General features: G+C 38.5%; 3 protein-coding genes across 4 annotated transcripts in view; 1 reads left to right on the plus strand and 2 right to left on the minus strand.

Moving 5' to 3' along the window:
- Positions 1-5,198, plus strand: part of HERC5 (HECT and RLD domain containing E3 ubiquitin protein ligase 5) — a 42,864-nt gene extending 37,666 nt beyond the window's left edge. Inside the window, exons 21-23 of one of the 2 annotated variants that reach the window (XM_090266292.1) lie at positions 3,861-4,044; positions 4,128-4,233; positions 4,928-5,198. In XM_090266292.1, the coding sequence (XP_090122418.1) occupies positions 3,861-4,044; positions 4,128-4,233; positions 4,928-5,133 (496 nt within the window). In that variant the 3' untranslated portion in view covers positions 5,134-5,198. The remainder of the gene's footprint in view (positions 1-3,860; positions 4,045-4,127; positions 4,234-4,927) is intronic. The other variant, XM_090266293.1, reaches the window with a different exon arrangement.
- Positions 5,199-9,428: 4,230 nt separating this feature from the next.
- On the minus strand, positions 9,429-10,242 carry PIGY (phosphatidylinositol glycan anchor biosynthesis class Y). Its single transcript, XM_090267932.1, has one exon. It carries the CDS (start codon positions 10,146-10,148, stop codon positions 9,933-9,935), a length of 216 nt encoding a protein of 71 aa, XP_090124058.1. The 5' UTR covers positions 10,149-10,242; the 3' UTR covers positions 9,429-9,932.
- PYURF (PIGY upstream open reading frame) lies at positions 10,242-12,047 on the minus strand. The gene is made up of 2 exons (XM_090267931.1): positions 11,748-12,047; positions 10,242-10,386 (listed from the first exon to the last, which is right to left on the minus strand). Exons 1-2 carry the CDS (start codon positions 11,948-11,950, stop codon positions 10,242-10,244), a joined length of 348 nt encoding a protein of 115 aa, XP_090124057.1. The 5' UTR covers positions 11,951-12,047.
- Between the last annotated feature and the right edge of the window lie 560 nt (positions 12,048-12,607).

Raw genomic sequence — 12,607 nt, forward strand, 5'->3', positions numbered from 1 at the left:
GGGTAGTATGGACATTTTAATAATGTTAATTCTTCCTTTCCATGAACACAGTATGTGCTTCCACTTATTTGTATCTTCTTCAATTTCTTTCTTCAGTGTCTTATAATTTTCTGAGTACAGGTCTTTTCCATTTTTAGTTAGGTTCATTCCCAGGTATTTTATTATTTTTGTAGCATTGTGAATGGGATTGTTTTCTTAATTTCCCTTTCTGTTAGTTCATTATTGGCATGTAAAAATGCAACTGATTTTGTATCCTGCTACTTTGCTAAATTCATTTATCAGTTCTGGTAGTTTCCTGGTGGAATTTTTGGGGTTCTCTGTCATGTCATCTGCAAATAATGACAGTACATCTTTCTTTCCAATTTGGTTGCTTTTTATTTCTTCTTATCTGATTGCTGTGGCTGTGATTTCCAGTACTAGTATTTGAATAAGACAGGTGAAAGCGGACATCCCTGTCGCATTCCCAATCTTAAAGGGAACCCTTGAAGTTTTTCCCCATTGAGTACGATGCTGGCAGTGGGTTTGTCATATATGGCCTTTATTATGTTTAGGTATGTTCCCTCTATTCCCACTTTGCCGAGAGTTTATCATAAATGTCTGCTGGATTTTATCGGATGCTTTTTCTGCATCAATTGATATGATCCTGTGGTTTTTATCCTTCATTTTGTTTATGTGGTGAATCACATTTATTGATTGTGAATGTTGTACCAACCTCGCATTGCTGGAATAAATCCTACTTGATCATAGTGGATGATCTTTCGATGCACTGCTGTGTTCAGTTTGCTAATATTTTGTTGAGGATTTCAGCATCTACGTTTATGAGGGATATTGGCCTATAATTTTCTTTCTTTGTAGTGTCTTTATCTGGTTTTGGAATTAAGATAATGCTGGCTTTGTAAAATAAGTTTGGGAGCCTTCCTCCTCTTGAATTTCCTGAAATAGTTTGAGGAGAGGTGTTAGTTTTTCTCAGAATGTTTGGAAAAACTCCCCCAATGAAGCCATCCTGTCCAGGGCTTTTGTTTATTGGGAGTTTTTTATTAATGTTTCAGTTTCAGTAGGTGTGATCTGTCTATTCAGGTTCTCTTGATTCTTCCTGAGATAGTTTTAGAAGATCGTATGTTTCTAGGAATTTATCCATTTCATCCAAGTTGTATGGTTTGTTGGCATATAGTTAGTTGTTCGTAGTATTTTCTTACAATCCTTTGTATTTCTTTGGTATCAGTTGATATTTCTGCTCTTTTCATTTCTGATTTTATTTATTTGGGTCCTCTCTTTTTTCTTGGTGAGTCCAGTTAAAGGTTTGTCGATCTTGTTTATCTTTTCAAAGAACCAGCTCTTGGATTAATTGATTTTTGTATCAGTTTTTTAGACTTTTATTTTCTTTATTTCTGCTCTCATCTTCTTCCTTCTACTCACTTTGGACTTTGTTGTTCATTTTCAAGTTCCTTTAAGTATGAAGTTAGGTTTTTATTTGAGCTTTTTCTTGTGTTTTGAGATAGGCCTGTAATTTCTAAATTTCCCTCTTAGGATTGTTTTCCCTGTGTCCCACAGATTTGGATTGTTGTGTTCTCGGTTTCATTTTTTCCAAGGTCTCTTTCGATTACTTCCTTGATCTTCTTGTTTCCTCATTAGTTGTTTAATAACATGTTTAGCTTCCATGTCTTTGCATGGTTTTCAGTGTTCTTGTGATTGATTTCTGGTTTCATAGCATTGGTCAGAATAGATGCTTTGATATGATTTCAGTCTTAAATTTATTGAGACTTGTTTTGTGTCCTAACATTAGGTCTAATCTAGGAAACATCCATGTGTACTTAAAATGTCTGTTCTGCTGCTCTGGGGTGAAATGCTCTGAAGATATCAATTAAATCCATTTGCTCTAGTTTGTCGTTTAAGGCCGCTGTCTCCTTGTTGATTTTTTTGTCCGGAAGATCTATCCATTAAAGTCAGTGGTGTGTTAAAAGTCCCCAACTATAAGTGTATTACTGTCAGTCTCTCCCTTTATGTTCATCAAGATTTGCTTCACATAGTAGGTGCTCCTATGTTGGGTGCATGAATGTTTACTAGGGTTTTATCCTCTTGTTTGATTGTTCCCATTATAATTATGTAGTGTTCTTTGTCTCTTAATATAGCTTTGGTTTTAAAGTCTGTTTTGTCTGATATAAGTACTGCTACCCCCTTTTATTTTTTCTTTCCATTTGTATGAAATATCTTTTTCTATCCCTTTACTTTTTGTCTGTGTGTATCTTTTGATCTGAGATGAGATATATATGGGTCTTCTTTTCTTATCCATTCAGCTACCCTATGTCTCTTGGTTGGAGCATTTAAGCCATTTACATTTAAGGTGATTATTGATAGATTGTATTTAGTGCCATTTATTGTTAGACTGTTTTCCTCTGTTTTTTCTTGTTTTCTTCTTAAAGCAAGCCTTTTAACATTTGTTGGAGTACTACTTTGGTGTTAACAAACTCCTTTAGCTTTTTCTTTTTGGGAAGCTCCTTATTTCTCTTCCAATTTTAAATGATAGCTTTGCTGGCTGAAGTAGCCTTGGTTGTAGTTCCTTGCTTTTCATTGCCTGGAATATTTTATGCCACCTACTCCTGGCCTGAAATATTTCTGATGGGTAGTCAGATGACAGTCTTAATTGGTGCCCCCTGGTAGGTAACTACCTGTTGTTCTCTTATAGCTTTTACGATTCTCTCCTTGTTTTCAGGCTTTGTCATTTTGATTATGATGTGTCTTGATATAGGCCTCCTTGGTTCCAACTTGTTTGGGACTCACTGAGCTTCCTGGACTTGTGTGACATTTTCCTTCACCAGATTTGGAAAGTTTTCAGTCATTATTTCTTCAAATAGGTTCTCGATCCCTTGCTCACTCTCTTCTCCTTCTGATATCCCCATGATGTAATTGTTGTTACACTTCATGTTGTCCAAAATGTTAAGCTCTCACTTTTTTTTAATCTTTTTTCTTTTAGCTGCTCTGCCTGGGTGGTTTTTTCTACCTTGTTTTCCAAGTCACTGATTCAGTCCTCTTGTTTCATACAACCTACTGTTTATTTCTTCCAGTATTATTTATCTCAGATGTTGCGTTCTTTATTTCTGATTACTCCTTTTTTATGGTTTCTGTGTCTTTTTTCATGGTGTTGAGTATCCTTATAATTATTACTCTAAACTGTCTGATAAATTGCTTGCCCCTGTTTCATCTAGCTCTTCTGGAGAATTCTTTTTCTTTCATTTGGCGTGTTTCTTTCTCTTCCCATTTCGTCTGCTCCTTTTATTTGTTTCTCTGTATTAGGTAGGTCTGCGGAGACTCATGTAGGCCTTTGTAGATGCTGCTTGTGACGGGCCCTCGTCAGCCTGTTTGGAGCTATCAGTGATGTACAGCATGTGGCTCCCTCTGGTGGACCAGTCTCATTCTGGTGAAGTGGTTTCTTCTGTCTGTCCTTGGTTGTAAGGCTTTTCTCCAGCTAGTGTTTAGTTGGTTATTCAGGATGATAACTTTACAATTTAGTTGTAATTCCAGACTGGACCTGGGAGGATGTTAGTGTAGCTTCCACTTACTCCTCCACCTTCTTGGATTCCCAAACTTGTTCTATTCTAACTTGTGTCAGTTCTCTTAACTCTAACCTTGAGCAATTATGTGAATTTGCTGTGTCTCAGTTCCTTCTTCACTAAAATGTCATGAGACTGTCTCAGAGTTTTGTGAAGATTAAATTAGGTAATATATGAAAAATACTTTAATATTGTCTATGACACTCAGTTAAGTGTTCTAGCTCTTGTCTTTCATGTCCTCTTTCCCACCCTTCCTCCCATTTTGTCCAGTGTATCACAGTAAACTGAAATCATTTTTTTGTTTCATTAAAGGGCAGACTATGTTTCTAAGTGTGTCGATTACATCTTCAACCTCTCTGTAAAGGAAGTTTATGAAGAATTTCAAGCAGGATTTTACAAAGTGTGTGATAAGGAGATTATTGAATTTTTCCATCCTGAAGAACTAAAGGATGTAATTGTTGGAAATACAGATTATGACTGGGAAACATTTGAAAAGGTACATTATAAAGGCCAAATAGTCTGAATTTAAATTTCTTTTCTGTTTCATGAATAATTTTCCTCCTTTGCATTTTTCTGTAGAATGCACGTTATGGACGAGGATATGATGATAATTCGCATCCCACCATAGTTATGTTTTGGAAGGCTTTACACAAATTGACTTTGGAGGAAAAGAAGAAATTCCTTGGTAACTGTTACTTAAGGAATAGATCTATGATCTCATGTCCTTTTTTATGGAATAAGAAAATTTTGTTTGTCTTAGGCACCATTTTCAACAAGTCATACTTAGTATAAGAGCCATTCCTAGTCCAGGGTACTGTCCTCTGTGCCTGGTTGACAACAACATCACAAAATAAATGTTAATATAGGGGTTTTTTTCCCTGTGATTTCAACCCTGCCTGTTGCTTTAAAATTTTTTCTTTTCTTCATCTGTAGTTGTGTCATCATTCAATTATCCAGGCCCTGTGGTTCTTTTTACACTGTCACTTCCAGGCTTTCTCTGAAACTCGTTGCCCTGCCTTGAACCTTCACCCACCTCCTATGCCTCTCTAAACCTTACCCTCCTAAAAGGTCCAGCTTATTCCAAAGTCTAAGAAGTCTCCCCAGTCATCCCTGCTCTGACCCCCACATTTACAGTTCTGTGACACCTTGTTTGGCTGTCTTACACCCTTTTATTTTTGTCTTGTTTTTATCTTTTTCTGCACACCCAGCCAGACTGTAAGCTGCTTAAGGACAGTGTGTCAGACTTAGTTCTAAATGGTCCCCGGTGCAATCTAATGTCAGAATCTGTACATGGGCCTTCAATCAATGTTTAGAATAAAAATTGTTTCAATAAATTTTGGTGATTTGTGAAGATCACTTAATTTTATTCTGCTTTTTAGTATTTCTTACAGGAACTGACAGAATCCAAATAAAAGGTTTAAAGAACATGGAAATAACATTTTGCTGTCCTGAAAATTTGAATGAAAGAGATCCCATGAGAGCGCAAACATGTTTTAGTATCCTCTACCTCCCTAAATATTCTACAATGGAAAGAGTGGAAGAAGCGCTTCAAGTAGCCATCAACAGCAACAGAGGATTTGGCTGACCCTACCTCACACTCCACTCCTTTTTGGAAATATTTTCAAAAATAAAATTAACGCATTTATTAACATAAAAGTCTTGCTGACTATTCAATATGTTTATCTGTTTGTTTTGTTTTGTTTTTTAGAATTGCTGGTTTTGCATGTAAGATCTATTAGTTATAATACAGATTAGGCTGTTAAAACAAAAGGCAACCCCAAAACACAGTGCATTAAATAAGACCAGTTTAATTTTTCTCTCATAAACATCTTGGTAGTTTGTTCACGGCTGAAATGGTACTTCTCCCATTCACACTGCTGTAATAAGTCACAGGTGACTTCCCTGTTGCAGATTTCAGTGGAAACTTCCCCATTTTCATCTTAAATCCTATCTATTGCATTTGAAACTGTTGACTACTTTCAAAACTCATGAACTGCTAGACTGTGGCCTTATTTTTCTTAGTGTCGTTCTCATCTCCTTTGCATGTTTTCTTACACTCTTCTGACCTAAAATGCTGGTAGAGTCCTGTCTTCTCACTTTCCACATACTCCGTATTACCAACTCCATGGCTTCAGTTATTACTTTCATGCTGATGATACTCAGCTCTGTCTCTGACCTACAGGAACTGATATATTCCAGCATCACAGCCATTTTTCTGTGCAGCCTGTGTCTCTTCCTGGATGCCCCTTGCCTCCTAATCTCGGCATATGCAAGGAGAAAATTACTGTTTTGCCACAATTACTGTTAGGTTCCACAATTTGGGGTGGTACCACCAATATCTCCAGACAGCCTACAGTCATTTTCCCTTCCTCCCTGTTCTTCAATAATCAGTCATATTCTAATAATTCTTGTTCTAAATCTCACCAATACTGTACAAGTTCTCATCATTCCTGTCCAATCACTGCAACAATCACCTGTCAAATGGTTTTGTATCTAGACCAACACTCCAGTACAACATTCTGTGAGGCTGGAAATCTCCCATATTAGCACTGTGCAATAAGGTGGACCTTTGTGTACGTAAGGTTTCTTAACAGTAGTGGAAAAAAACAGCATTTAAAGGTATGCTCTTCAGTATGTGGCTTTTTAATTAAAATTAAATCTAAAATTCAGTTTCTTAGTCACACTGGCCACATTTCAAGTGCTCGGTAAGTACTTATGACTGATAGCTACTGTACTGAAAGCAACTCAACATCACAGGATTTCATAGCATGCAAAGCCCTGTAATTTTTGAATGCATTTCTTTTTCTCCTTTTTTCCTGGAAAGAAGAACCATCGTGATTATCAGCTGCACAAATTAAATGATTTGAAAAGTTAGGCAACTAAGACCAGCTCCAAAATCCTTGCTGATGTGCCCCCCGTTAGCCCTGCATACATAGCATACTTCATTCTATCATTTGTAACTCTGTTTCCTGAATGGACCAGTCTCCTGTGTTTTCTTTCACACATGCTTTTTCTCCTGCTCAGAACCATCTTATCCCACACCTAGTGCTTAGTTGTCAGTGGTTCAAAAGTGCCACCTAGTGGCATATGCATAAGATAGTGGTTCCAATGGCATTTCATAAAAGGGACAAAGCTTGGAAAGCAGACAAGCCCTTCTCCCATAGCTACACATAGTAATGAGAATCCACTATACTTGGCTATGCTAAGTGATTTCTTATTTTCTGCCTCACTTAAAACTTCTACCAGGTCTGGAAGTAGGTATCATTCTTTTCATTTTAACAGATGCAAAGTCCGAAGTTCTAAGACTTTCTTAAAAGCCCACTTTGCAGGATTGTGAGAAAATGGAAGAGGGAAAGTAGGTCATGACAAGTCCTTTTTTGCTCCCTCAGAGTGGGAAGTTGTCAACTTAGAAAGCTAGTAGGAAGGATCTTATTTATGAGGTGATTAAAGATGATCCCTGTCAGTGATGGCAGATAAGGACACTAAGGATTATAATCTTAAGAGGCTCTAAGGAATCAAGAGGTATCATATACCCTATGAGAGGAACTGCTGGGTCATATCATAACTAACTTTTTGAGGGACTACCGTTTACCAATGAAGCTATAGCATTTTTTCCCAACAGCAGTGTATGAGGGCCTGAGAAAATTTTAAAACTGCAGATCTATTAAAGAGTGCCAGTGAAATAACAAATATTCTAGTCCCCCCCCTTTTTGTGCTGTTACGCATATTTCATCTACATGTTACTGCCCAACAATACTTTGTTATAACTAATTAATGTCTCAAACTGAGATAAGGAGAACAAGTGTATATTTGTAGCATTGTTATATTAAATCTTACGCCCCTTTTCTGTTTTTTTTCCTTTGTTTCTGTGAATTTAAGTTAACCCATCTGGTGTCATTTCCTTACTCCAGTACAGCTTTGCTCCCATCCACTTCCTTTGTGCCCTTAATGGCAATATGGTACAGACTCCAAAATACAATTGTAAATATAGTTTTATATATAGTTGCTCTACAAATCAGTTCTGGATAAAGGAAATATGCATTTACTTTTATAATCACATAATTTCCTTTACTCTGCTGGTGGCCTGCACCTCCTGAAAAGATACATAATCCTCAACTAGAAGGAGACGGGAGAAAAGTATCCCTGTATTCCTGGCTGCACCTTCCTGGAGTGTCTGTTACTGAGCTCAGAGGAGATGAGTGGTGGTTCAAATGCCATAAACTCCGCTTACTTAGCAAGTTTTAGATTTTCTTAAGTTTTCTTATTAGGCTGTATGCCCTTAGAACAATTTCCACACTGTACATGGTTGTTTTATTATTTTCACCAGTTAGGTTGTTTCACTGGGAAATTGGTCTGCAGAGTTCCTTGTGCTGCCATTCCAGTAGTCAATATTGCTTAGTTAGCTACAAAGTGCTTTCACATGTAACTTAATTTGTTCCTCACAATTGTATAAAAGCAGCAGGGGAAGGATTTCTAGCCCTAAATATGAGGCTCAGAGATGTTAAGTAACCTGCCCAAAATTATAAGGCTTGTCAGAGCCCTGTGTACACTCTCAGGAAGTTTCAGGCTTATTGCCTGCTCTGTGCTAAGTATTAGATTTAAAATGTTGAGAAACTTACTGTCTAGACAAGAGACAGAAAAAGGCAATTACAGTACAAAGTGCTAGAAGAGAGGTAAATCCATGTTTTAGGAAAACAATGAGGACATCAGCCTCCTGAATAAGAATTTGAACCCAAGAATTTTGATTCCTAATTGTTTCTTATAAAAGATTTTCTCAAACAATGTATATTGATTAAGAAGCTAGACTCAAGCCACATTGCCAGATGGTTTCAATTTCAGTCCAGTTATTGCTGTTACCCTGGGTAAATTACTTAATCTCTTTGTGCTTCAGTTCCCTTATCTGTAAAACAGTGCTAATAATACCTACCCTACCCCTTAGGTTGTACAATTAAATTTTATGTGTAATATGTTTAAAACTACCTAGTGTAATTTGTACTATATAAGTGATTGATAAACATCTTAGGTTAGTGAAAGGACGGGGTTAATACCGAATTCCCCTAGGGGTATACTTGTAGTTTCCTCTAAAATGATAAAATGCTGAACTTGGAAAAGCTTGAAATAGACTTCAGAATACAATGTTTGTTTTATCAGCAAAATTGTTTCATTCACACCGACCACAGGGAGATTTAGGTAAATTAAAAAATAATTTCAAGAAATAATGGAAATTTCTGTAGCCTTCTAGGTTATTTGTAGATTGCCATAAATTTTAAAAATGTGATTTGTACTGATATAATGCAATATAAAAATATACCTAATGTCATGTTCTAATTTTCTTTTGATAAGGAAGAATCTGTCTAAAGCTTCTGTTAAACTACTTTAAGATTTTAGTAAGAATTAAGTTTAGTATATTCAATTCTTAGGTGTCTTTAGCTAACTACTAAAATATTTGTTACACCTCTGAAGTGGTTATTATATTAACCTCAGTCTTTTTTAATGCTCTGGAAAATTGTGAACTATTAATATGCCAAATGCTCATGTCCTTAGTAGTGCTAAATTGGTCTCCTAAGCCAGGAACATAAAACTGAAATGTGGTTCAAACATAGTTCTAAGCTCAAGAGGACACAATCAGCAGGACTTCTAACACCCCACCTCTACCCCCAAAGGTAAATCCTTTCCTGGGAAACTATTCTATTTGGGTATTAAGTGCCTCTCTAAAAGTAGCCTACACTTTAAAATTTAGAATATTTTTACATGTTCCCTCCTTAGAATCACATTCTTATGACCAAAAACAAAAAACAAAGTCCTGCCAAATGATTTATGGAAAAGTATCAACACTTTGTATTATTATTAATGTAAGCATTTGATACAAAAGAAATGAAGGTAATTTTGACAACTCAGAATTTTTGTGAGTCCATGAAATTTCCATTTTATTATAGTTTTATATCACACTAGTTCAAACGGATTTCTCTACAACTACTCCAACATAGGTCCTTTGGAATTATTTCAGTTATCTGTAACATGTGACTTTACCAAAGACTTTTTAAGACAAACATAAGATTTCATATTATTAACTTTTAGATGAAAGGGATAAGAGATAGTCATTAGATAATGGTGGGTTGTTCATTTCCAGCAAGCCACTGTGTTGTAATATTGCTTCTGATATAGCAGTTATAAATTAGAGCCTTCAAAAAAACAAGGGCAGAACCAAAGTATAATAAAAGAAGCTTCTGCAGCTTCCTATAGTCCTAAACCTCTGACAGAAGCAAGGTATAGCATCTTTCCTGAAAATTAAATGGGTTTCCAGTATTTCCATGCAGCTGAGCTTTCAGAGATAGATGTTCAAGACTTATCATTAATGAATATACCATCTTGGCTCTGGTTGCATTAATTATGCCTGAAGAGTTTAATGCCCATCCAAGTCCAAAGGTGGAAGAACACATACACTGGTATGGTAATGGGCAAGAGCAGGCTGTAAAAGCACAGACTGGCTGTGCTAGTGCAGCCCTGTGGGAAGTCTTCTTCCACAGAGGCGGAGTAGAACAGTCCTGCTAGTGAGACCAATGGAATAAGGACAGTCAACGTAGGAAGAGAAAGAAACATTCTTCTCTCCCACTTATTACCTGCCACCCTGACTTTTTAAAAGGTGGATAATATTAAGAAAATTTAGTTGTCTTTGTTGTTTTTAATTATGATTTAGTGTTGATCCATATCTTCTTGCTTCTTATTTTGATGTGTCATCATCCTAGCTGCCTGTGGTATCATGTTAGGAATCCCATCAATAATTGGATAGGCTATTCCCAACTCTTCATTAATCAATTCATTTGTTGATGCTTCAAATCTAAGGGGGGAAAAGAAAAAATGAATTGTGGAAAACAAAATGCTTGGAAGAGCTTGATCTTCAATAAATAACACCATTTATCCAATTCTTGACAAAGTTAATTCCAGAAAAGCAGAATTAAACTCCTTTTAATTCTAAAAGCACTGATAGCCAATTAAATCATTTCTTTTAGAAAATGAATGTCTAATTGTTCATATTTTAGTCAGTTTCTCTCATATTTTCTTTTTCACAACTTATGCCTTAATTTAAAAAAATTTTTAAAGAAAAGATCTCCCCTTTCCATCCAACTAGTCCTTCACTACTCTGGTCAGCCCCAAAACGATCCCAGTTAATTTACTACTGGAAGGACACTAGAGAAAAATTCAACTTCCTCATTTTAGAATACATGAGAGCAAACTAACTGATCCATTAGAAGGAAACCACTGGGGAAAAAATAAAAGTTCAAGAAAGATGAAAGGACAGAAATGAGAAAACTGGAAAAAAGCAAAATCTGCAGTGAGCTAGTTACACAATTAGCTAAAAGGTAGAACAAATGATAATTTCAATGTTTAAGAAAATTTAGTAGGCTCGTTATGAGAAAAATCTAGACAGAGGAATGCAAAAAGATGAAAATTAAAATTACTAGCAATCTACCACCCCAAGATGGTACCACACATAAAAACAATGTGGGGTTTGACATATGCAATCTGCAATACCCGCGTTGTCCATGTGCAGTTTTAGAAGCCTGGAACTGTAGCGCTATCCATCCTAAGGACTCTAAGTTAAAGATTTAGGGGGCCTTTACAAAACCAGCTACCCCAGAACGAAAAGCCAAAGGGCAGCACAGGAAGCTTACGCGCTCAAGGTCGGCAGGCATCAGTTGTACACGGCATTTTCACAAGGATCTTACAGTATTCATCATCTTGGCTTAAAAACCTTAATGCTTTGGACTTGTCCTGAACCCCACGGCTTCATAAACCTTGCTGTACATTAGAATCACTTATATTCTTTTTAAGGAAATAGGAATTGCTCAGGCCCCACCCCCAGACCTTCGGTTTTGGCCACCTCAGGTGGTGCCCAGGAATCGGCATTCTAAAAAAGGTTCCCACGGTGGATCTATTGCACAGCCAGGGGCAAACTTAGAAACTCTTCGATCTGTCCCTGCAGGTCGGAGGTTTGGTTTGGGAGGCCTGGGGCTCGGCTCCCCTGCGGTCCGCCCGCTCTCCCGCCGCACAGGGAGGAGCGCGGGAGCCGGCGGGCCCCCAGAAAATAAATGCCCGCGGTGGAAAGGCTCCCCAATGGCTGTATATGGCCACGCGGTGCACCTGCCCCCTCCCGCAACGGGAGGCCGCGAAGGGAAACCCGCAGCTGACGAAGCTCACCTGAGCGGCTTCTTGGAGAGCGGGCACACCAAGAACTCCAGAAGCGCCGGGTCAAAGGCGCGGGACGGTTCCTCGGCCCTGTCGCTCTCGTCAGCCGACCGCCGCGACGCCGACCGGCGCAGGCCCCTACGGGCGACCGCAGACGGCAGCGCGCACGTCCTCCGCAGCGCTGAGGCGAGCCTGCCGCACGCGGCACTCAGCATGGTTTGGCAGCCGGCGTCTGCCCCCCACCGCCCTCCGCCAGGTCCAGCCACTCAAGCTGACCCCCGCGCCTCCAGCCGGCCGCCCAGGCCCCGCCCCTTGGTGCTCTAGAAACGCAGTCCCAACCGGCGGGAGCTAGCGCTTGGGTTCCGAGGGCTTTCCTGGCCCGACTGCGCTTCCCGGGGCCCGGCTGGGTGATTAGAGCGCGGTTTGCAGCCAGTGTCCTCAGGTGGTGGTTCTAACGCGTTTACGCGTGGCGAACAAAACAATGCTTAAATTGGGGTGCCTGAGTTTTCACCAGGGCATATCGCGGGCTGCCTGGAAGCCAGTGGCCTGACTGTCAGAGTCTCGCAGTGTTAGCTTGGGAACTACGTAGTTACCTACAAACTGAGATTTCAGACACTCTTGTCATATTGGGTGTGTTAAAAGGATTAATTTGTTTCAGGTAAATGTTTACTATATCACAGTTCCTGCAACTTTGTTTGGCTTTTTTCTTTTTCTTCTTCCATTAAAAAAAAAAAAAAAATTAAGACCCTGAAAAGAATACCCTCCTCCTCTTACTGTTCTAAGACGTCCATACTCTTACCCTGTGGGACTCATTTTGAATTCAGTTGCATAATTAATTTACTTCTGTAAGTGAAGTTGGAGACAGCCAGAGT

This window comes from Furipterus horrens, unplaced genomic scaffold (assembly GCF_987537825.1).
Source record: "Furipterus horrens unplaced genomic scaffold, mFurHor1.1.pri manual_scaffold_2, whole genome shotgun sequence".
In the NCBI taxonomy this organism is placed as follows: Eukaryota; Metazoa; Chordata; class Mammalia; order Chiroptera; family Furipteridae; genus Furipterus; species Furipterus horrens.

Coding starts and splice junctions, on each gene's coding strand:
- PIGY (XM_090267932.1), bottom strand. CDS start 10,148: ATGTTTCTTTCTCTTCCTACGTTGACTGTCCTTATTCCATTGGTCTCA.
- PYURF (XM_090267931.1), bottom strand. CDS start 11,950: ATGCTGAGTGCCGCGTGCGGCAGGCTCGCCTCAGCGCTGCGGAGGACG. Junction 10,387..11,747: donor CTCTCCAAGAAGCCGCTCAG/GTGAGCTTCGTC, acceptor TTCCCCCCTTAG/ATTTGAAGCATCAACAAATG.